Source organism: Loxodonta africana, chromosome 14 (genome assembly GCF_030014295.1).
Source record: "Loxodonta africana isolate mLoxAfr1 chromosome 14, mLoxAfr1.hap2, whole genome shotgun sequence".
In the NCBI taxonomy this organism is placed as follows: Eukaryota; Metazoa; Chordata; class Mammalia; order Proboscidea; family Elephantidae; genus Loxodonta; species Loxodonta africana.
This window is the reverse complement of record NC_087355.1, coordinates 49,242,236-49,268,006: the sequence shown is the minus strand read 5'-3', so window position 1 is coordinate 49,268,006 and position 25,771 is coordinate 49,242,236. Positions and strand designations below refer to the sequence as shown.

The following is a 25,771-nucleotide window of genomic DNA, read 5'->3' as shown; positions in this document are numbered from 1 at the left end:
GAGATACTTTATTTAAATAACTGAGATAATATCTCTTTTTCAAAGAGGCGCTATACTGTTTAAATTGCCTTGTAATAATCTAAAATTTAAAATTAAAGAGCTGTATCTCCAAACTAATTTAACATTTGTAACTACTGATCTTTATTCACAACTCTTGGTAAGACTTTTTTCCATTACAGTATTTTGAGGTATATAACTTAAACTGCTTTGTTATTATCAGGGCCCTCTTTTTTTTTTTTTTTGCCAGTGTAGAAGTTTAGGCAATCAGTGATATAGTGTAAATATAATACTTGCAGCAAAGCTGTGTGTTCCCTGCGGACAGTCAGTTGGCTACTCAGATAAGTTCACAGGGAGTAGCATTTCTCATTCAGTGCACAATGAATATCAGTAATTACATTGAGCGTGCAAGATGGTGATATTCTAATTATTTCATTCATTGTGTATTTGGTATTTTTCTATAAAGAATAGCTTTTCCAAAACTCCCTTTTAAAAATATCACTGTAGACTAATTGATTTTTATTTTATTCAATATACTATTATCAGTTACAGTCATCATTATTATTATTTTGATGCTCACAATACCCTAAATTTGGCCAATCTTGTGTCCTTTTGACATGATCATTAATGGGATCATTAATCTTTGAGTGCTTCCTTACTTTCTGGTCCAAGAGCTTGCCCCGGGCTCACCTGTCAGAGCCCTGAAATACGCCGTTTCTTCAAGGAGCACAGTTTTAGTGCTTCCAGTTTCTTAGCCTTTTTTCCTGTTGTGGTGGGAATTGACATGCCTCACATTGGTTTCTCTTCCTGCAGGCTGAGAGTCTAGCTATCTCAGATCTTTTAAGTCACTTACTGCTCATTTGTCTGGTTTCTGTGTCCAGAATTTTTTTTGGCTGTCTCTTGTTTCCTATTTTCCTCCTCTCTTCGGAGATTAAGCCTTTTTTAATTCTTGTTCTTTAGAAGGATTTTGGGGAAGGAGCTGAGGTAAACCACCATGTTTAAGTTACTGTATTTAACTGGACGTCTTTATATCAACACTCAATATCAACTTAGATTTTATTGTGCAGAAGTAACTATCCTTAATGGTGTGGGTGATTCAAGACTTGATAAGATACTATTTATGCCTTTAACAAGTTTTCATGTTATCCAGGGCATTTAGAATGAGTTTATATCTAACCAGAATATAAGATAAAATATGGAAAGTGCTGAAGTTGAGGTATACAGAGAGATAATATTTGTATTTTATGCTTCTGAACAGTGATTCTAAATACTGGTTACACATTAGAATCACTTCAGAGACATAAAAAAATACTGTGCCTGGTCCCTATCCCAGTCCAATTAAATCAGAATCTTTTATGGATGGAGCTGAGTTCTATAGATTTGGACAACGTCTTTTGACATGGCCCTATTAGTCTGTGAGTGGTTCCTTTCTTTATGGACCAATTAGATACCTCAGTCTCACCTTGAAATTTCCCTGCCCCATGCCACACAGACCCCATAATATTTCAGACCTCACATCTTTGAACATGCGGGTGGTCTCTTTGTATCTCTCTAATTCACCCTTTCTTTAGGATTCACCTTAAGTCTCATTTTCTCTGTAATCATCCATTTGGGCTGAGCCATCTATAATGTCCCTTGCTCCCATCTATTTTAGCACTTACACTATTTTATTGAAATAATCTAATATGCATTGCCCTACCTGTTAGACTCCAAGCTTCTTGAAGAAATTCTTACATTGCAGGTATGGATAGATTTTATGTGCTCAAAAAAGTTAGTTGAATTGGTTACAGGAATTCTAATATGGAGGATCTGAGAGAGCAGAATGATAAAGTTCCTTAAGTGCCAAACTCTTGTCTTTTTCACCTTTGATTTCCTCTGTAACTACGTTTTATTGTTGAATTGTATTAAGGGACATTATATTTCAATATTGAAAGATAATTAAGATTTAACTGGAAGCAGTCAAAGGTATTGGGAATTAAATTGGGCATGTGGGAGGAATGGTTGCTGAGACAGACTGGAATGGGGGATAACTTAAGCAGTGGTCTTAAATGAAGCCTTTATTCAATTGCTAATGTAATTTTAAAGTTATATATATAGTGTCCATTACAATAAAAATTAAAAGGGAATTTCAGGCAATCTTGTAAGTAGTTGTTATGAATTGACACTTTCAATTTTTGAGATTCTATACTATCTCTTTTTATTACTGCATACTTGTCATTCTTATGTAAAGACAGTCATTCTGTATTGCTTCGTGTTCTCATTTTCAGTTTTTAAAAAGATATCTCATAGTAGTTTTACAGTTTACATATTTGTCACTTTTTATGGCAATATGTTATTCCATTTTATTGATATATACTAGTTCACTTAGCTATTCCTCAGTTTCTTGGTATTTTTTTATTGCAATTTTCCACTTACACAAAGTAAAACTGTTTGTGCACATAGGTTTTCATTTTCTTTTCTGGAAACTGAAAATTTCAGTTTGCAAATGTGTGACAGAGGCTTTATCTTACTAAAGAATTATCTGTGGTAGAAACTTAATGGAAATAAAGAGGTAAGGTGAGGCAGCTGGATAGACCTGAGTTCCAGTTCTGACAGCAGCTTTCTGAGCTCTGTCACCTTGGATAACCGTTTTTTTTTTTTTTTGGTTTTAGTGGTAAAATTGGATTAACAATACCCACCAACCAAACCTACTGCCGTCAAGTCGATTCCCACTCTTAGCAACCTCATGAGGTTTCCAAGGCTGTAAATTTTTGTGAAAGCAGACTGCCACATCTGCCTCCTGCAGAACCGCTGGTGGTTTCAAACTACCAACCTTTTGGTTAGCAGTTTATTGCTTTAATGACTGTGCTAATAATAATATTTATTGAGTATGAGTTGGAATTGACTGGACAGCACTGGGTTTTTTTTTTTTTTTTTTATTGAGTATTTACAATGTTGTAGGCACTCTTTTAAATATTTTACATGTTTTAATCCATTTACACTTCAGAACAATCCCTGAGAGGCAGATACAATTATTACCTCTGTACGAGGCTTGGAAACAAAGGTATAGAGAAGTTACATGGGTCAGGTAGCTATTAATGATGGTATCATTGCACCAAGTGCCATCTAGAACTGGCATGCCTTCTAGAGCTTATTCTCTTAATCACTCTGTACTGTCAGGGCACCAGCTGAACCCGCTCCCTTAATTTGGTTCCCAGGCAGGCAAACTAGCCTTTATTGGCTAGATTAATGATTACTGAAGTTCCTCTTACTGGAGCTGAAGTGAGCTGTGAGGTCATGCTCCCGATACTTTGACCCTGTGCTCACTGTAGAAACTGTACTTTAGTTGTAAGGTTCACTCCAGATGTTCATATTCTCTTCAAAATCTCTTGTATTTCAAATTTGATTTTGAAGGAGTGGTGATAAAAATTTATATTTTTATATCAACATCTAGCAGGCCTTTTGTTGTCCTTTCCCCTCCTCCCTACCTCTTTCTCCTTTCTAAATAACAATTTAATACTTGCTTAATACTTGTCTACAAGGATGGATTACCCAATAAGCAAGGTATGCACAGGCTCACTCATGCTTACTTACTAATCTCTAGTACACAATTTCACATGGGTATCACCACATCAAAGAAAACCTGAAAAGCATCCAGGCCAGTATCCTGGCTTATATGGAAAAAACCTGAGGCTCACAAGCCTAAGTAAGTTCTAAGAGCAGCATCATCAGTCAGGGGTGATTTAGGACTGAAGCCTGTTTTTCTGACTCCCAGGTCCAGTGCTTGTTTCATCCATTGTAATGTTCGCTATCTTATTTGTAGTGGACTTTAAAAAATTGTTATTATTACCGTATTTCCTTTTTTATAAAATATTTTTTAATTTGATTTAGTAGCTTGCTACCCATGTATTATGTTCGCTGTCAGGAAACAACTATGTTTGTATAGTACTTTTCAGTTTTATTAAGTACCTTCTCATCCTTTATCTTTTATTTGTTATGAAGATAACCTTTTGCTCATATACCTGAGGTTCTTGAAAAGTGGCACAGATTTCTTTGTTATTCCAGCATGCTCACTGCTTCTGTACGTTCACAAATCCAGCTACCTGAGCTTCAGACATATGTGTTGACTCGCTTCACGGAGATGATCAAGTTCAGGCATTACAGCTTCTCAGCACAGCTCTTTCTGGATCCCGGTGTTCTTGGAGTCTAAGGCATGGAATTCCAGGCATGAAGTTAATTAGTTGTTTTGAGGCACTTACATTTCTTGTGGTCAGGGGAGTTCTTTTAAACACTTAATCAGAGGTTCAATATGTAGTTAAGCAACACATTGTGTAGAGACAAACACAAGGATAATCATATCCTTTATTGTACTAACATTCTTGAATCAAAATGGTGTTTGAGATAAGATAAGCTATATGATTGTAATGTGTGTCCATGTGATTTGGTTGGTGGCAAGGAAAGGAGTGAATTGTTAGTCTAAAAGCTAACCATTGATTGCCAAAACTTTCTACATCAGGGCCTATTACCTAATCAGCTCATACAAAAACCTGGAGGCTCTCAAGAGGCTCCTCTATGATTCATGACTAGGCTATTTAATTAATTGAACAAAGTAAAGTCTGAGAAAACCTATTAGTTTGTAATTGATTATCTAACCTAAAAAATGGAAATAAAAGGTATGGTAGTTTTCCTGGAGACTTCAGGTTCCCTACATTTTGGTAGCTCATTGTTTGAGCTGTATGCTGCAGTTCAATGCTTGTTTGAGAATAGGATGTGAACATTTTAGGTTCACTTTATGACAGTACTGGGTAAATAAGAGTTAGAGTTAAGCTTTTTATCCTTGGGTTTCTAATAGCTACTGCTGAGGTGAGCCTTATATGTTAAGATTATCTGAAGATAAGACTGGAACTCATTGGCTCAAAGTTCAAAGGAGAGCATTAGCTTCAAGGACATAAATCACTGAGTTGTTATCCATCAGTTTGTAACAGAAGTGCAGATGGACAACACTTATCTAGACAATCTAGTGTCATTTACCTGCAGTTTGAAATCAGTCTATATAGGGGCTTAGGTAGGTGCTTTGAACTGTTTTGCAGAAATGAGAGTTCAAATAATCAGGCTATTTACAGGCAGAATTTCATTGTTTGGCACTCCATTGTTTGCCATTTGTTTCATATGTGTTCGTTTTTTTCTCTCCACAAGTTGACTGTTAGCTCCACTGGTCAGAGATACGTATCTTATTTTTAAATCTGTAATAGACGACGGCACTGGGTTTAATAGCAAGGTTTACATGGTCGGATACCTAAAATACCAATTAGGTAAAGTAGATGATTGAACAGGCTAGATGGGGCCCATGTGAAAAGAAAAACACACATCCCAGGTAAAATCAACCCAATTCCAGCAGATTCTTAACTTGTGGGAATTTGAGCACTATGTCACCTGAACAGAATACATCCAGTGGTGCAGTTTGGCTCGTGGCTTGACAGTTTGCTGACTCTCTCTTAGAGGATAGTTCTGAACACACAGGCAGTGCTTGATAAATACTTGTTTGACTGAGAGATGCTTCTTGTGTTATAGTACTGCTAGAGTGCTTTTGAAGGACTATCTTAGATGTAATATGTATAATATGATGTAAGATGTGTAAGAATGTTCTCATTCGTTAAAGGACTTGCCCTGTTTGAAAGAAGATGCATATATTGATAAAAAGATTAACTCTTACCCTAGAATCAAGCAGGGCTTCAAACTGAGTAGTTCAGTTATAACCCCTGCTGAGAATTTGCATTTCTACCCTAGGTGTACTGAAGTAGAATCTACATTTTAACAAGATCCACAGATGATTCTCACGGATAAAAAATTGTGAGACCCACTGCTGTATTAGTGGTTCTCAGAATTGGTCCCTAACCAGCAGCATTAGCATCACCTGGGAACTAGTCAGCAAGGCAGATTCTCAGCAGGGACTTGAATGGGAACAAACCAGTTTGAATCAACAGACTTGGATATTGAGTCTTCACTGCTTTGTTCACAGAAGGTCCTTTGGATCACTTTCCAAGTTAGAACGCAGTGATAACACATTGTAGTAAATTGCTGCGTGCTCTGAGAGCATTCAAATGACTGGCATAGTGAATTGTTAGACTACCTGACTGCCTTGCAATTTAGAGGTCTGTTTTTTATTTCTTGAATTCTAAAGTAATTGTTCACTCTTTCCTTTTTTCACCCCTCCTAAACATCATCGTGGAGACCCTGGTGGCGTAGTGGTTAAGTGCTACGACTGCTAACCAAGAGGTCCACAGTTCAAATCCACCAGGCGCTTCTTGGAAGCTTTATGGGGCAGTTCTACTCTGTCCTGTAGCATCGCTAGGAGTTGGAATTGACTTGACGGCAGTGGGTTTGGTTTTTTTGGGTTAAACATCATGATTAGGATTCTTCTTTGGAAGTGTTTCATGCCTTATTCCTTCCATTTCATTCCTGTAGTTACCATCCTACTTTGAACTCCTTACAACTCATGTTGGGACATCTATATCAGCCCTCTCTATTCCATATTTACAGTGTTTCCAGTTTTTTTTTTTTCCTAATAAACTTCTTGGGTCATAAACCTAAGATATTTAATCAGAATAACATTCTGGTTAAAAGGAAAAAACAGAAAAAAACAAACAAAAAAACCCTCTTTCAGTTGTGTACATTCTTTGCAGACCAAACTTCTTAGTGTGGAACTCTATATCTTTCATTTTGTTTCAGATCTTTTCTTTCCCTAATCCCTTACAGAGTGAATCACCTTGTTCTCTGCTTCTCCCAAGCGCCTTATTCTGCTCTCTCACTTCTCCTTACGCTCTTTCGTCGAAGAAGAATGACCCTCTCATCTTTATGCCTTAAAACATATCTCCTTTTTTAACAGTATTCTTTAAATCTCGCATTGTTCATCCTTTCATCACCAAACTAGGTTAGAAGTTTCTTAAGTGCAGTGACTTTATTTCGTGCTACATCTTTGAGCTCCACATAATGCCTAACGCCATGCTCTGTGCATAGTAGCTCTCAACAAAGATTTCTGAACTGGATTAATTACTTTTTATTTTACCTTCATTCATATTTGACTGAATGGTCTTCAGTTTTGTCAACCATCACAGTTTTGATTGTGGTAAGTTTTAAGTTCTTTCCTGTCTCTGCCATATTGTAAAAGCTTAAAACTTGCTTATGCTTTCTTCCCCTCTTAGTAAGAGCAGGAATTGGGCAGAAGTATATGTTGAAAACAGGATCATCATTTATCATCTCTTCTATCCTTTTATTACTGGGTCTATTTGTTTAGATTTAGTAAACTCTCTTTGCTTTGTTCGTCACCTTCTTGCTTCTTTAGATGGAATCATTAGAATACTTTGTTAATCTTTTAAATGAAGGCCTTTTTGTAGATCTGAAATTTTAAGTTCTTAACCTCTCTGGGCTTTGGGTCCCTTTTCTGTAAAATGAGGGAATTGGGTTAAATGATCTCTCCTATGTCTTTTGCTATGAAAATTCTGTGATTCTAAGATAACTTGTTAATAACTTCTGAATAGTTAATACAGATCCAGTGAAAGGTGAAACAATTCATATCAAAGAACTATATAACAGTTGGTTCCCCCAGAATGTGTTGTCTTCATTACTTTGTCTGCAGTTTTGGCATTTTCTCCCTATATAAGCAGACATTTAAAAAATACGGTTAGTCTCTTTCAATGGTTAAAAAAAAACTTAGTTTTCAAGTATTGTCATTGTAGTTTGAGGTATTGCCATCTTTATCTTCTTTATACATTAAGAAGAATGAGCAGAAGTTTATGTACATTCCGTTTGTTTGTAAATAAAACAAGAGGACTATCAAAACCAGGTGAAAAAATGAGGCGAGAACAGAGATAGATACCTCTCTTCTGAAAAGTTAGAAAGAATTGCAGCCTAGAAAGGGAGCTTTTTTTGGATGCTACACCCCGAATACATCTCTGTGAAGTCCATGTTTGTATGCTGCATAGGAATATGTTAACATTATCAAAAGGCCATTTTCCCCCTTATCTTACCTACTGTGTTGATTGTATAATTATATAAACTTATCTGTTAAACCACAAACCCCAAAACCAGACCCACTGCCATTGAGTTGAGTCTGACTCGTAGTGACGCCACAGGGTTTCCAAGGCTGTAAATCTCTGTGGAAGCAGACTGCCACATTTTTCTCTCATGAAGCTGCTGGTGACTTTGAACTGCCAACCTTATGGTTAGCAATCGATGGCTTATACCACTCTGCCATCAGGGCTCCTTTGTTAAACTACCAAAAACCAAATCAAACTTGTTGCTGTCGAGTTGATTCCAACTCATAGTGACCCTATAGGACAGAGTAGAACTGCTCCATAGGGTTTCCAAGGAGCCACTGGTGGATTGAAACTGCTCAGTTAGCAGTCGAGGTCTTAACCACTGCACCACCACTGCTCCTGTTACACTATAGTTATTTATAATATGCTCCAATTCATTTTACTTGGAAAATTTTTTGTCACTACTGTGTTTGCCTCTGGTCTTTTTTTAAAATAACTATGAGAATGAAAATAGTAATAACTGGCATGTATTGAGTGCTTAGAAGCCCTGGTGGTGTAGTAGTTAAGAGCTACAGCTGCTAACCAAAAGGTCGGCAGTTCAGATCCACCAGGCACTCCTTAGAAACCCTATGGGGCAGTTCTACTCTGTCCTGTAGGGTCACTATGAGTTGGAATTGACTCAACAGCACTGGGTTTGGTTTTTGGTTTTATCAGTTTACTATTGTTTTCATATATTCTGTATCTTTTCAAAGAAAATTGATGTTTAATAATGGCATTTTATCAGGAGCTGTTCTAGACACCTAGGAGAGAAGTTTACTTGTTACATGCAATGATTTCCTAAGGACACTAGGGATGAATTCTCTTGGTTGAAACATAGATGCCTGGGTGGCTTGAGGTACAAGAGTGAGATGGAGACTTCATGGCTTTTGAATTTTGAACTATCCGAATATACTATCTTTTCAAAAAATAAAGTGGTACATGACCTTTGAAACTTTTCATCTATAATCCCGACTCCTATATTTAGAAAGAGAAATGAAAGTCTTAGCTCTCTCAAATACTGTTTCAAATCATAGCAGTAATTTTATTTATACTTAAATATTCTGGATTTCAGAAGCAAATTGGACTGCCGTTAGCCATTTTGAGCAACAATGCTTATGTAAAATTGAAATGGGAAGTAAACCTGGCCTGCAATAACAAAATTTGAGGATATATCTGTTTAACTAGGAAGTGTCTTTAGTTTGGTGAAAGGGTCAGAAATGCCAAGTCTTCTCTGGAGACTGATAAAAAATAATAGATAAAATAAAGAATGATGTGCTCAATGAGCTGCAATTCAAATAGAGGAAATTTAATGGGAAATGGTTACATTAGTAGCAGATGGATTTGCTTCCTGAATTGTAATCTTACTGGAAATCCTAGAACAGCTTAAATTTGTTTTTCAGATTTAGAGCCTGATAAAAAGGTAGATAAAGAGATTTGTTTATTTGGTTGTGCTATTATGATTCTTACTGTGCCTTTTGGATATTTCATTTTCACTAGGCTATTTTTATGATTCCCACAAATCCACCACCAACATTCAGGAAGCCAGAGCTTTGGTCTGATGATTTCACCGATTTTGTTAAAAAGTGCCTAGTGAAGAGTCCTGAGCAGAGAGCTACTGCAACACAACTTTTACAGGTCAGTGCTTGTGCCTGCATGGGAAGGGTGATTTGTTCCTGCTTTTTAGCTTTCTGACATAGGCCAGAATTGCCATGAGTTTAATAACTAATTTCTAATGATGTAAACTTCTCCAGGAAACATATATTGATAAGACACACACACACACACACACACACACACACACACACACACACACCATGTTTCTTTTGTTTGTTCTCTTTTCTCATTTTCTCTTTTCCAAGCTCAATCTTTTACCTTTTTCCTTTGTTTTACCTTATTTGTTTTTGTTTTTGTTGTCGTTAACTCATTCTCTCTAAAGTTGTTTTGAAAATGAAACTTACAGTGGGTCCTCAGATTTTTGAAACATTTCAGAATGAATGCTTGTCTCCGTTGTTACTGTTCTTCATGGCTTTTTCTTTATTATTATTCCTTGAGCCAGTCTTTTTCTTGTGACTTTTCTGCTCCAGTATAAGATGTATAAATACACGATTCCTGAACTCCTTGAAAAGAATCTCTCAAGTTGTAAATACTAGTTTCAGGATTACCTGAAAAAGAAGAGTTTCAGTATCGCTGCTACAAGTAGACTTTGTATTCAGAGTATCAGGAGGATTTTTATCTTCCTTGAAATTTGATGTAAATAGAAATAATTTAATCCCAGCACCCAGTGCCGTTGTTAATACTTAAAATAAATATTTGTTGAGCCTTTATTTTCCCAACAGAATTTCCTCAGACCTCTAAGCAAGTAAGAAAGTGCCACTCACTGATGAAACTTCATATATGGAAAATGATTTTTGTTAAGTGACAAAAGTACTCAAATCATGGTTCTTAAAAAAGTTATTTTCCAGGGTGCAATTTTTAAAAAGTATTTGTTGAGAAGTGTGTGGAAACAGGCTCTTAAATACAGTGTTTATTTTTACTAAAGTGTAACCTGGTACTCAAACTTCATGGAAGGCAATTCAGGAATATCTTTAAAAAATCACATATTTTTTGATCCAACAATTTGATTTCTGTGAATTTATTCTACAGAAAAAAAACCATATGTGAAATAAGAGTAAAAAAAAAAATGACAGAATGCTATAATAGCAAAAGGTTAGAATCAATTTAAATATCTGTCATTGATTGTCTAGAAATAGCCTCTCAAGAAATGAGCCTAAGGTTCATCAGGAGGAGGTATTGGTAAAATGCACACACTTACACACACAGATGTATGTATACGGGTGGTCCCTGACTTAAAAGGGTGTTCCGTTCTGATGACTCTGTCCTAAGTTGGTTCTGACGTAAGTCGGATACTCCTTTTTTTTTTCTTTTTAAGTTTTCGTTATTATTGCCTTTTATTATCAGTATCTTTATAAATCTGATGTTTGTCCTTGGAGGCTGGAAGCATTACATATAAATTTATAAATATATTTTAATACAGACATACATGCTTAAAAAATACACAAATTATAAAAATTTACTGCAACAATGAAGAAGAGTTGGATGATGTTGGCATTTTGTCAGTTGGGGTAATAACTCCACTTGTGGAAGGTTCTGGATTATCCCTGGAAATGGGGATGGTGTTTTCTAGTCAGAAAACTTGTGAGAGTCGTTTGGTCCTTTTTTTTCCTTCATGTATTTCACAATAGCATCTCACTACTTCCCAAATCTGCCTTTCAGCATTAGCAAAGCAATTAGCTTTGGGTCCATGTTTTCAAACAGCTGAAGCTCTGAATTTAAATCTATGCAGTATTGTTTTGAACAATAAATCATAAAATAGACCAACTGCAAGTGAACATCTGAGAATCATAACAGCAAATTATGTCCACAAAATTGTATGTTGTACATACTACTAACAACAAAGTACAAAAAAAAAAAAGCATGATCATTTAAGTGCAGTTCATCGTAACCCGAAGGCATCCTAAATTGGGGACTACTTATATATGCATATGTCAATTCTTGTAATGAAAAATCTCCAGAAAAATAAGCAAATAACTGGCCTCCACAGAAAGTAATTCTATGGCTGAGAGGCAAGAGTGGAGTAGAGACTGATTTTTCACTGAATATTCTTTATGAGTCTTTTGAATTAAAAAAAAAATTATTGTAAAAATATAATTAACAGAACATTTGCCGATTCAACATTTTTAACATGTACAATACAGTGACAATGATTACATTTATTATGTTACTTAACCATCACTACTATCTGCTTCCAAATTATTCTGTCACCATTAACAGAAGCTCAGTGCCCCTAAGAAATGACTCACCTTTTCCACTCCTCACATCCCTGGTAACCACTAATAAACTTTGGTCTCTATACATTTGCCTATTTTAGATATTTCATTTAAGTGGGATCATACAGTATTTGTCCTTTTGCGTTAAGTCTTTTGGCTTTTGTGTCATGTACGAACATTATTTTTAAAAATAAAATATCTTTAAATATTGTCAGCATTTCAAAGGAATTTGGAGTGTATAAATCAAGGACCTATTGGTAATATTATCTGTATTTCTATATCTAAATTATTCAACCCAAAACAAGGCAAGAAAGGAGAAGGGGAAAAAAACAGAAAAAATGAGACAAGCAGCACAAAATAAGATGATGAAAGTAAATCTAAATATGGTTGCTATCTGAATTTTTGTAAATTAACTAGGATTTCTTTATAGTCTTTCCTTCCACAAGCTTTTCTAATTGTTCTTTAAGGAAAATAATTCTGTTGTCAACTTAGAGTTTTTAGACAGTCATTTTAGAAATATTCTAGTATAATTAATTCCCTGATTTTGTGGATGAGGGTACTGAAGTCCAGTAAGACTAAATGACTCACTGAAGATCACACAGTGATTAAATGATTGTGCTCCGTGTGTTCCACTTGATGCCCAGCCCCACTCTTCACGGTTTCACTACTTTGCTTTCATTTCTACGATGTTGACTTCTATGGACTACATTAATAAGCTCCGTTATTCCCTGGCTTCCCATCGGGTTTGTCCAAGCATCCTTCTCCATAGTAAGGACAAGCAAGACAACTATTTTTGTATAGTGCTTATTAGCCAATATTTGATTCCTTGATTTTTACTTTTTCTATCCTACTGTGGTTGACCATTTAAGGCCCTCTATTTAAAAAAAAAATTTTTATTATAATTTGGTGGCATAGTGGTTAAGTGCTATGGCTGCTAACCAAAAGGTGAGTCGTTCGGATCCGCCAGGCGCTCCGTGGAAACTCTGTGGGACAGTTCTACTCTGTCCTGTAGGGTTGGTATGAGTCGGAATTGACTCGACAGCACTGGTTATTATAATATGGGGGTCCTTGTGGCACAGCGGTAAAGAGCCCGGCTGCTAACCAAAAGGTCAGCAGTTTGAATCCACCGTCGACTCCTTGGAAACCCTATGGGGCAGTTCTACCCTGTCCTGTAGGATCGCTGTGAGTTGGAATCGACTTGACAGCAACTTTTTTTTTTTTTTTTTAATTATAATATGGGAGCCCTGGTGACACAGTGGTTAAGAACTATGGCTGCTAACCAAAACTTCGACAGGTTGAATCCACCAAATGCTCCTTGGAAACCCTATGGGACAGTTCTGTTCAGTGCTATAGGGTCACTGTGAATTGGAATTGACTCGACAGCAATGGATGGGTATTATAATGGGGTCTCCTTGTCTACCCTCTTATCTGGACCCCTCAGTACCTCCCATTTCTTGCTTCATAATATTGAAATAAGAGAGTTGTAGTTCCTTGTACAGACCATTTTTTTTCAGTCCTCTGTACCTTTTCTCACACAATCCTTTCCCCTCGTACCCAATTTGGAGACTCTTTCTTCAACTGGCTCCTTCTTACTCATTTTCTGATTAATTCAATTAGTTAATTTTTCAAGAAGCCTTCCCTTTATCCTTGTTTAGATTAGTTCTTCTGTGTTCCCATAAGCACCTTGTGTATACCATTTACCATATTAGAGTGAAATAACTTGTTTCTGTGTCTTTGTACTAGATTGAAACTAATTCATGGGCCAGGGAGAATGCCTTTTTCAAGGAGCCTGCTTTTATACCCCTAGTATCTATTGCTTAATACGTATGTATTGAATTCAATATATGTTTATTTAACATAACAAACTTCTAATTTAAAGTTTTTTTAGATAGGATAATTATCTTTAGCCTTACTAGGGTCTCATTAGACTTAGTAGAGTCTTATTTTGCTAGAAACCTGGAAGCCATGATGTATTTTTAAGAAGTTTTTCATGTGTCTTAACCTATTATGAGTTTAATTATATTTTAACACTCAGAGGACAGTCTTATTTCCAAGTTTTAGTGGGCACATGTCTTTAGACTGTATGTACTGATTATACTAGGCTGGTTTCTAGAACCTGATAAACAATTTTGAAAGAGAACTTCATACTGGATTTTTGTGCAGGTTGATTTTCTATGACGTGGATAATTGTGTGAGATTAAAAAAATACGAACTTTTAGACCAGACTTAATGGTCTGACTGAGATTGGAGGGACCCCAGAGGCTATGGTTTCTGTTATCCCAAAACTAAAACCATTCCCAAAGCCAACTCTTCAGACAAAGATTGGACTGGACTATAAGACTTAAGATGATACTGGTGAGGAGTGTGCTTATTTTATTAGCTCAAGTAGACACATGAGACTATGTGGGCAGCTCCTGTCTGGAGGCAAGATAAGAAGTCAGAGGGGGACAGGAGCTGGTTGAATGGACATGGGAAATACAGGACAGAGAGAAGGAGTGCATAGTCAAGTTGTAGGGAGAGCAACTAGGGTCACGTAACAATGTGTGTATAAGTTTTTGTATGAGAAACTGACTTGAATTGTAAACTTTCACTTAAAGCACAATAAAAAAAGTTATAAATGGACTTTTAGACTGAAAGAACCCTTTGAGATTATTGAGTTGAACTCCTAGCAATTTTAAAAGATGAGGAAAATTGAAATCCCAGAGATGTTAAGGGACAAGGTTAGTCTAGTGGCATAAGCATTCCTGATCTGAAGGTGATGCTAGTATCTGGCAGCGGACAGCCTAGAACCTGAAAATCAGCTCCTGCCCCACCCTGACCTCCTACAAGGTGGTTAGGTTGACTGTGTAAAAAAAATAGGTTGACTGTGAGGTACCTTTATTTAAATCAGCTGATGGGCATGACTGGAAAAACTGGTGTCATGAGTCCCTGTGTGTAACTCACTCTTTAATGAGTATGAAGGAGGTATAGAAATCTTGCCTCCCTGTACATCCCTTTAGCCTTTGTCATTTATAGTATACTTGTCTTAAATGCTTCCTCTGCATATATTGGGAACCATATTAAACAGTGTTAATTTTTGCTGCAACTATTAAACATATTTGGAAAACTGAAGAGGAGAAAGTCCATTGCATTTACCCACAGTTTTGCTCTTTCCTTTGTTCCTGATGTCCCAAGGTTCATTCTTTTAGCATTCCCTTTCTGTTCAGATTACTTCCTTTAGCCATTGTTTTAGGATATATCTGCTGGTGAAAAATGCCCATAGCTTTTCTTAACCTGAGAATGTTTTGATTTTCCCTTCATTCCTTAAAGGAAATTTTTACTGGACATGGAATTCTGATTGACAGTTTCTTTGTTCAACACTTGAAAAATGTCATTCCACTTCCTTTTGACTTCCATATTTTCTTATGATAAATCCACTGTCATTTGAATTGTTTTACCTTACTCTTAACTGCTTTCAAGATTTTTTCTTTGTCTTTAGTTTTCAGAAATTTAATTGCCATGTGTCTTGGTATTGATTTCTTTGGGTTTATTCTGTTTGGAGTTCAGCTTCTTGAATCTGTAGGTTTATATATCTTGCCAAATCTGGGGAATTTTCAGCCATTGTTTTTTCAATTTTTTTTTAGACTCACCCTTTTCTTCTCTCCTGGGTCTCTGTTGACATGAGTATTAAATCTTTTGTTTTAGTCCCACAGGTCCCTGAGGCTCTATTCATTTCTTTAAGTTTCTTTTCTCTCTGTTGTTTAGCTTGTGTAATTTTTATTGCTCTTTCAGCTCACTGATTCTTTCCTCTCTCCTCTCTATTCTGCTGTTGAGCCCATCCATTTAGTTTTTTTTTTAATTTCTGTTATTGTATTTTTTCACTTCTAAACTTTATATTTGTTTCTTTTTATGTCTTCTGTTTCTTTGCTGAAACTTTCTAATTTTTCATGTGTTTACAAGCATGTTTGTAATTGTTCATTGAAGCATTTTTTTTATGGATGTTTTAAAATATTTTTCAGCTAATTCTAATATTGGTGTCATCTTGATGTTTTTATCTGTTGGTCTTTTCCCATTTACATTGATGTTTTCCTGGTTCTTGGTATGATGAGTGATTTTCAGTTGAAGCCTGGATATCCTGGGTGTTGCGTTATGAGACTCTGGATATAATTTAAATCTTTTGCTATAGCAGATCTCCTCTGATACTGCTCCAGAGAAGGGAAGAAGGGTACCAACTTATTACTGCTAGGTATGGGTGGAAGTCCAGGTTTACCACTTGATCTCTTCTGACACCCAGAGTGGGGGAGGGGCTTCTCATTACTACTGAGCAAGGGTTAGAGGTCAGTGCCTCCTCTGGCACTGTGAGGAATGATGTTTTTATGGCTAGGTGGTGGTGAAAGTCTTGACTCTCCACCAGGCCTCTTCTGCTACCACCCAACAGGGAGGGAGTGGGATACCTCGTTACCTTCCAAGAGGGGTGTAAGCCTAGGCTCCTATGTGTTCTTCACTGATACCTCCCCACCCCCGTAGGGGAGTAGTTCCTTATTACTTCCTGGTGGGGATGAATGTCCTAGCTTGGCACTCTTCGACACCACCTCAGTAGAAGGGATGGTTGCCTCTTTAAAGCTTGGAGAGGGTAGAAGAATAGGTTCTCCATGCAGCCTTTGCTGGTAGATATGGGACCATAGTTTTTTTGTGGTGTTTAGCTGGAGTAAGTGGTTATAGTCTAAAGGTTTTCTGTCTTGCTAGGCTGTCTCTTACCTGGTCCTTTGGATGGAGAGAGAAAGTTTTTGCAGGGACTTTTTTTGTCTGTGCCTGTTGGTGCTTCTAGGTTGTCAGCTTTTTCACTACCTGCTCTGGAATGTGTCTCTGGAATTTATGCGGCAAAAAGAAAACCCACAAAACTCACAGCTACATCCTTCCTTGGGTCCTGTGTTCCCTACCTATCTGCTGCCTTCTTTCCACCTTTCAATGTTTGTTTTATACATAATGTCCAGGGTTTCAGCTGTACTTATAGTGGGGTGATATGGGGAAAAGTATGGCTATGCCATATGTGCAGAAGTAGAAGTCTTCAATTCACTTTAAACTCTTCTTTTCTTTGACATTTTGTGCATAAAGCATCATTCATTTATTGGTTCTTTGCAATAAGTTCTGGTATTTTTGTAATCTGGTACAATTCTTACTCAAAGTTTTCCCAAGTAATATATATATTCACCATTTTAAAGCCTCTTCCAAATGTCTGTAATTTCTTCTTTCGTGCTAAAATCTTTTTGTCTTTGAGAGTATTTTTGTGCTCTATTGATCTTTTTCAAAATAACTCAGATAGCTTTCACTTAACATTATCTATTGACAAAAAATTATGAAAATTACATTTTAAAACTGGATTGCCTGCCTCAGAATAAGGTAATCTATCCCAAATTATGGAGCTCTTGTGGTGCAATGGTGAAGAGCTTGGCTGCTAACCAAAAGGTGAGCAGTTCAAATCCACCAGCCACTCCTTAGAAACCCTATGGGCAGTTCTGCTCTGTCCTATAGGGTAACTATGAGTGGATATCTAGTTGATGGCAATGGGTTTGGTTTTGGTATCCCAAATTACACGTATAATCTCTTTCTACTTTCTCCTACCTTCTTTCCTGCAAAAAAAAATCAATTAAAAACCCAGGTCTGTTCTGGTGGTTTTCCTTCCACTTAACAGAAATGTAGAGAACCCAGGTATTTTAACTAGATCAGGGTAGTATAAAAAATAAATTGAAAGTTATTTTATATTCAGTTTAGAAATGAGGCAATATTTATCCTGAGGGTTTTTTTTTTTTTTGCTGATTTTTAATTTTCCCATTGGATGGGATTAAATTATTCAAGACATATTAAAATGGAAAATATCTAAAAGGAGTAACAAAATAGTTGCCTTCCTGTTGACCACTGATTTTGGCTGTCATCTTGTTAAGATTAATTCAATTCTGTTACTGAATACCAAAATAAGTATTTTTACATATAATATAATCACTGGTCTATTTTTCTTTCCTCCCTCCCCCTTTTTTTTTAAATCCTCAACTATACTTCCTTTGGACAATTATATTTTTAAGGATATTGTATTTTTGTTATAAGGTGGTATTTTTGTAAGTGTGTTTTAATTTTTTGTTTTTAAAAAAAAACAAGTATACCCAAAAGCAAAAACCCTAGTTCAAAAGCATCTGAAATATTCTGTTTTCTTAACTTATAATTTTAATTCTGGATGAAAAAAACTGTCATTGAAGCCTTTGATCCTGGTTAGCATTTATATGTTACCTTAACATCTGTTTTATGTAATTCAGAGAAATCTCTTGAATTTATATACCATTAACTTTTACTTTTGTAGCATCATTTTATCAAGAATGCAAAACCTGTATCGATTTTAAGAGACCTGATCACAGAAGCTATGGAGATCAAAGCTAAAAGACATGAAGAACAGCAGCGAGAACTAGAAGAGGAAGAAGAAAATTCGGTTCGTAATTACTCTCCAGAAACTGAATTTTTTTCTTCTAAGTCATTTTTCTATGGTTTTGTTTCGTTTCTTGAAATATATTAATAGTACTTACTGCTTTATTACATAGTGAGATATTTTTGTTAATTAAATCTTAGAATCTGTTTTCTTAGCATTAAATGTTCCTGTCCTTTTCTGATGTCTTAAGAATTAGTGATTAGTGAAATGTAAGGTTGATATCATAGGCCTGCACAGTGCCTAGTATCTAGTTGATACTTATGTGATTGTTGAATAAATGTTGTCTGGAATGTGGTCAGTTTTGTGTTTTTCTGGAACTTTGTTTTAACATGAGAAGAGGAGTTACTAGAGAAAGCAGAAGGGATAGACAAGGATTTAGCATATTAAGTCAGTTTATTCCTTTACTGTTTTCATAAGTTGGTGTTTGTACATTAGTTCTACAAAAATTAATAGGTGATATGGCATGGTGTAAAGACCTTGATACTTATCTCAAGGGATTTTAGTTCCCATGCTGGGTTCCTGTGTGATGATTGATACATTTAGTTTCAGATTTCTTTCCAGTTAACATCTGTATAGCATTTTGTAGTTTCAAAAATACTTTATTGTGTATTATTCCATTTGCTATTTAAGTAACGTTGGCCATGTATAGTGTTATTATCCCATTTTGCAGTTGAATAAAATTAGGAGAGAAGTGATTTACCATAGTTCACAAAGCTGGTGAGGAACCGAGAATGAAACTGGACTTTTTACTTTTAAGCTTCCATTCGTTAGTACTTTATGTTCACTTTCTTTTTTTTTTTCCCCAATCGTGTATTTATTAGTACTTCCAAAAAATGAGCAACATTGGCTTATCAGAGTTATACCATTTCTGAAAAAGTTATAGTCTCAGAAAAGTCTAGTCTTGGCTCCTCTGTGATGGGTACCATCTGCCTTTTCTGTGCTTTGACAGGATTTATGCAAACTTCTTATGAGTGCTAGGCTAGTGCATTGTCTTTACTTAGCTGTCAGTGAGCAGGTGATTATTTTTGCTTTGTTCTTACCTTCCTATACTTAATTTATAGGCTGGTTTCCATTTTTTAGAAGGATAGGGAACTGCTGACTACCCCTAGTTTTTAAGACCTTGATACGGTATTTTTGGTTACTTTCTGCCACTTTCTCACTATTTTCCTCTCCTTCACTTTTTTTCATGACAAAGACCTTTCCTTACTCAGGGCCTTTAAATATCATGTACTCCAAAACTTAGTCCAAAACAACACACATTTATTATCTTGTTTGTGGATCAGGACTTCAGGAGTAGCATAGTTGGATAATTCTGGCTTAGAGTCTCTCATGAGGTGTCAGTTAAGGTCTTAATTGGAGCTGCAGTCATCTGAAGGTTTGATGAGGGCTGGAGGATCTATATCTAAGATAGCTTACTCATATGGCTTGGACTTGCTTCCTCAGTTCCTTGCCACGGGAGCTTCTAGTGCTGCTTGAGAGTCTTCACAGATGGCAGCTGGCTTGTCGCAGAGCAAGTGATAAGAGACAGACAGAACAAGGAGGAAGTTCTTTGTCTTTTTTAACTGAAATAATAAGAAAAAAAATTAAAAGTCTTGGCAGAGTCACTGTTCAAACAATCTACACATGCTTTGCTTTAGATCGTGTTCTCAGGCACTAGCCTCCATCTTGAGATAATTTTGTCAGTTATTGGCCTGAATATAAAACATCTACTTGTGTGTGTTTGTGTACACACATGCATATGTGTGTATTTACAAGCGTTTATAAGAGCAATGAAATATGTAGAATGGATATGAAGTCCTCCTATAGTAAAAGTGTATTTTTATATTACCATTCACGTTCAGCAAATTATTTAATCTGTCATGTTGTTCAGGAACATTTATTCACATCGAAGGCTCAAAATCTTATATAGACATGGACTTTGTCTTTATACTGTTCATTTCTTTGGCATTCCCTTGCAAATTGACTTTAAATTAAATTACATACACAATTTTAAAGTAAAATAGCTAATTTCTCATATATCTACACATTGCTTGATATGTAGTAGAAGGTCAAATCATGTCATTAAAGTGACACTTTTTTCATAAACGTCAAATATTTAACATTTTACATTTATTTTTGACTAAGTGAACGTAACATTTGATATAAGTTGCCTGTATAAATTGTAGGCATACAGGACGTATTGTTGTTCTCATAGATTATACTAATTTATGTGTAACATTCAAGGTGTAAGCATGTATTTGGTAATTTGTTAATTATACAACAAGCAGTATGCATTCTCATGTATTTCTTGAATTAATCATTTTTAAGACTAGTTTTAAATTTGCTGGTATGATTTATTGAAATATACAGGCACTTGAGTAATTACAGGCATGCCTTATTTTATTGCATTGCAGATACAGCATTTTTTTTTTTTTAAACAAATTGAATATTTGTGGCAACCCTGTGTCGAGCAAGTCTGTTGGCCCCATTTTTCCAGCAGCATCTGCTCACTTAGTGTCTCTGTGTCACATTTTGGTAATTTTCACAATATTTCAAGCTTTTTCATTACTATTATGTGTTATGGTGAGCCTTGACTAGTGATCTTTGGTTTTACTATTGTAATTGTTTTGGAGCGCCATAAACTGTACCCATATAAGAAGGTGAACTTAATCGATGAATGTGTGTGTTCTCACTGCTCCACTGACCTGCTGTTCTCCAGTCTTTCTCCCTCTCCTTGAGCCTCCCTATTGCCTGAAACACAATGATATTGAAATTAGGCCAATTAATAACCTTATGGTGACCTGTAAGTGTTCAAGTGAAAGGAAGTGTCACACATCTCTCAATTTAAATCAAAAGCTAGAAATGATTAAGCTTATTGAGGAAGGCATGTCAAAAACCAAGATAGGCCGAAAGCCAGACCTCTTGTGCCAAACAGTTAGCCAAGCTGTGAATGCAAAGGAAAGGTTCTTGAAGGAAATTAAAAGCACTACTCCAGTAAATACACAAACAATAAGAAAGTGAAACAGCCCTATTGCTGATATGGAGAAAGTTTTAGTGGCCTGGATAGAAGATCAAACCAGCCACAACATTCGCTTAAGCCAAAACCTAATCTAGAGCAAGGCCCTAACTCTCTTCAATTCTGTGAAGGCTGAGAGGTGAGGAAGCTGCAGAAGAAAAGTTTGAAGCTAGCAGAGGGTTAGTTCATGAGGTTTGAGGAAAGAAGCCACCTCCATAGCGTAAAAGTGCAAGGTAAAGCAGCAGATGCTGATGTAGAAGCTGCAGCAAGTTATCCAGAAGATCTAGCTGAGATAATTGATGGTGGCTACACTAAACAACAGATTTTCAATGCAGTCGAAACAGCTGTACATTGGAAGAAAATACCATCTAAGACTTTCAGAGCCAGAGAGGAGAAGTCAATGGCTTCAAAACTTCAAAGGACAGGCTGACTCTCTTGTTAGGGGCTAATGCAGCAGGTGACTTTAAATTGAAACCAATGCTCATTTACTATTCCGAAAATCCTAGGGCCCTTAAGAATTATGCTAAATCTACTCTGCCTGTGCCCTGTAAATAGGACAACAAAGCCTGAATGACAGCACATCTGTTTACAACATGGTTTACTGAATATTTTAAGCCCACTGTTGAGACCAACTGCTGAGAAAAAAGATTCCTTTCAAAATATAATTGCTCATTGACAGTGCACACGGTCACCCAAGAACTCTGATGGAGATGTGCAAGGAGATTAATGTTGTTTTCATCCCTGCTACTATAACATTCATTCTGTAGCCCATGGATCAAGGAGTAATTTTGACTTTCAAGTCTTATTATTTAAGAAATACATTTGGTAAGACGGTAGCTGCCATAGATTGATTCCTATGATGGATCTGGACAAAGTAAATTGAAAACCTTCTGGAGGTATTCACCATTTTAATTGCCGTTGAGAACATTTGTGATTCATGGGATGAGGTCAAAATATCAACGTTAACAGGAGTTTGGAAGAAGTTGATTCCAACACTCGTGGATGACTTTTAGGCTTTCAGAACTTCAGTGGAGGAAGTAGCAGCAGATGTGGTGGAAATAGTAAGAGAACCAGAATTAGAAGTAAAGCCTAAAAATGTGACTGAATGGCTGCAATCTCATGATAAAACTTTAATGAATGAGGAGTTGCTTTTTATGAATGACTAAAGAAAGTGGTTTCTTGATATGGAAGCTACTTCTGGTGAAGATGCTGTGAATATTGTTGAAATGACAGTAAAGGATTTAGAATATTACATAAACTTAGTTGAAAAAGCAGCGGCAGGGTTTGAGAGGATTGACTCCAATTTTGAAAGAAGTTCTACTGTGGGTAAAATGCTATCAAACAGCATCGCATGAAAGGAACAGCCAACTGATGCAGCAAACTTCATTGTCTTATTTTAAGAAATTACCACAGCCACCTGAGCGTTCAGCGGTCGCCACCCTGATCAGTTAGTAGCCATCAGCATTGAGGCAAGACCCTCCCCCAGCAAAAAGATTGCAACTCGCTGAAGGCTCAGAGGGTGGTTAGCATTTTTTAGCAATAAAGTATTTTTTAATTAAGGTATGTACATTTTTTTAGACTTAATTGTATTGTACCTTTGATAGACTATGGTATAGTGTAAACATAACTTTTATATGTGCTAGGAAACCAAAAAATTCATTTGACTTACTTTATTGCAATATTTGCTTTATTGTAGTGGTCTGGAACCAAACCCACAGTATCTCTGAGGTATGCCTGTACTTAAATATTTGTACAGCAGAAGAGTTAGGGCTTGTTATTTTTAAAGAAAACAACAGAGCAAACACTCAACACATGATACAGTGGACGATTAGCTATGAGCAGAATCCATAATGTTAATGCATTGAGTTTATAAGGTAAGGTATACCCCGTTGCCATGAAGTTGATTCCGACTCTTAGTGACCCTATAGAACAAAGTAGAACTGCTCCATAAGGTTTCCAAGGAGCAGCTTGTGGATTCAGACTGCTGACCTTTGATTAGCAGCCAGACTCTTAACCACTGCCCACCAGGGCTCCTGGTAAGGTGTAGATTAATTGCTCTATTGTCATCGGTCATTTTTAAAGTAGACTAAAAGATTGATAAGGAATTTACAAGAATTATTTTGTCACTGGACCTGAGATATTTCCCATATGGATCACAATGTTAAAATATGAGTTAAAAAGATACAGAAGAATTTTTTATTAAATGACATATAGAAATTGGGATTTTTTTAATGTTAAATGCTTGTGTGAAGCTTTTTTACTTTTTTGCATTTATTATTGCTGTTTATTTTCAGTTTCATCTAAAGAAAGCTGTTGTTTTACTTCTTGTTAATTTAGTACTGAGTCAAAGAAAAGGGTTTTTTTTTTTTGGTTGACCTTAGACTATAGCTTAGAGCCCTTACCTTTGCAAATATGATGAGGATTTTCTGATGGCTTCTTTATGGTCCAAACTCATGGCATATCCTCCTTTAAGGAGGATTCAGTGAAGCAGTAATGTTAGCGTGGGTGTACGGAGAAATGCCAGAGTGTTTTGTTTGCTTCCTTGGACAGATGGTGACATAGCTTCCAGGTAAGCCTTTTCTCAGAACCTTCCTCCTTTCCCCCTGCTCATGTTTAATAGGGAGCTTCAAACCAGCCCACCTTTTGAGGACCATTTGAACTTGGTAAAGACTAGAACACCAGCATCAGCCCAAGGCATCCAGAAGTCTCTGCTGTACCCAGTTGGCTAAATGACAGGCAGCATTTATCTGAGGGCAGGGCAGACTGCTTGGACTTGAGCCCTTACCCTGATCCTCAATAACTGTATGTCCTTGGTCAAATTAACTTCTCTGCTTCAGTTTCATCATCTCTATAAAGGAAATAGTGATAGACCATATCTCATGGAGTTGTTATGGGCATATAATAAAGATATATGTAAGCACTCAGAACAAGTGTTCAATAAAATTAAGCTATCATTTTTGTATAACACTACTACTTCTACCCCCACTACTGCTACTATTACAACATTTTGGGCAGGTTTTTTGTTTCTGTTGGTTTAATTTTTGGTTTCTTTGTATGCTGCTGCCACTTCTGTGTTACTACTCTCGGGGCCACTGAAATAATGTCACTGATCAGACTTAAGGCAATGTGTGTCCAAATTTCCTTAGTATTGTAAAACAAATTTTAAATGGCTAAATGTGTTTGGAAGAGTTGGTAGAGATTTTTATAAACCTAGACTTTTTTTTTTTTTTAGCTTTAAACTTGTAGATATATTTTTTAATATTTGAAGAAAACCAGTAAAGAAAATTTATTTATTCTCATTCCTTTATTTCTTTAAAAGTAAATATAGATTAAGGAAGGTGCATTTCTATTTGAGATACAGTTATTGACCACAAATTGGGACCTTTTAAAAGAATCGATTAATCATTCTTATTTTCCCTATGTAATTAAATAACAGTTTTTAGAAAGACCTTATTGAGTGTTTACATAGTTATCCCTATATAAATACTGTTCAGAAAGAAATATCATATTATGTATTGTAATTACTTGTTCTTTTTGTGATTTCTGGAACTAATAATTTTCTCAATTTTTATTATTGTTAATTGTCTATGTGTATATCTATCACTAATTTGTTCTTAAAGTCTGTATTCCCACATTTTCTGCAGGAGTGTAAACTCTTCTGTGTATGTTCAAAAATATATTTATTAGTGTAGTTTTGTTTTTTGGGGGGAGGCCATTCCTTTTCTAGTCCTCCATTTTCCTCTGATCTGATCTTGTTGCTCTCAAGCTGTTATATATGAGACTTCCCTTCAGTATCATCCTAAAATTTCCTTTTTCTTTCTTCTGTATATGATCCCCTGTTTCCTGGATCTTTTTTCTTTTTCTGTTTCTTGTTTTACTTTCTTATTTTAATGAACCATATCTCCTAGTAGCTTCCTGACATTAGCAGTTCCCTTTGTCCCCCCCAAACCTTATATATCTGCCCATGTCTTCGTGCTGCCTTTACCCTTGAATGAGTTTGAGTATAAATTCAGGACTGGAAATAATGTTCCATTAAAATTTTGAAGACCTTGCTCAGCAGTAATGCTGATGAGAAGACAGAGGACATTCTGATACCTAATCAGAATGTGATGTGGAAGCTTTTTGACTCTTCACTTTCTCCCTGTTATTTAAAACTTTGGTGATAATGTGTCTTGGAATAGGTCTTTTTCCGTTCATTGTGTGGAGTGTCTTTTGGCCCTTTTAATCTATAAATACCCTTCAGTCTATGTAGTATTATTTATACTATTTCTTGATAATTTTTTTTCCTTTGTTTTTCTTTCTGGAACTCCTTTTATTTGTTTATTGGACCACTTGGATTAATCTTTCAGTTTTATCTTTTTTTGTATTTCCTCTCTTTTTCTTTTTGTTCTTTCTGAGTGGCCCCCTCCATTTTACCTTCCAATCCTTCAATATTTTTTCTGTT

The 25,771-nt window shown here is 36.0% G+C and overlaps 1 protein-coding gene across 9 annotated transcripts in view; it reads left to right on the top strand.

The window, feature by feature from the left end:
- Positions 1–25,771, top strand: part of STK3 (serine/threonine kinase 3) — a 303,173-nt gene that overhangs the window by 167,168 nt on the left and 110,234 nt on the right. For all 9 annotated transcript variants that reach the window (XR_010317808.1, XM_010588425.3, XM_023545907.2 and 6 more), the window contains 2 exons: positions 9,549–9,686; positions 18,210–18,335. Coding sequence is in view for 8 of the 9 variants with exons in the window: in XM_010588425.3 (XP_010586727.1) it covers positions 9,549–9,686; positions 18,210–18,335 (264 nt within the window). In the remaining variant the exon portion in view is untranslated. The remainder of the gene's footprint in view (positions 1–9,548; positions 9,687–18,209; positions 18,336–25,771) is intronic.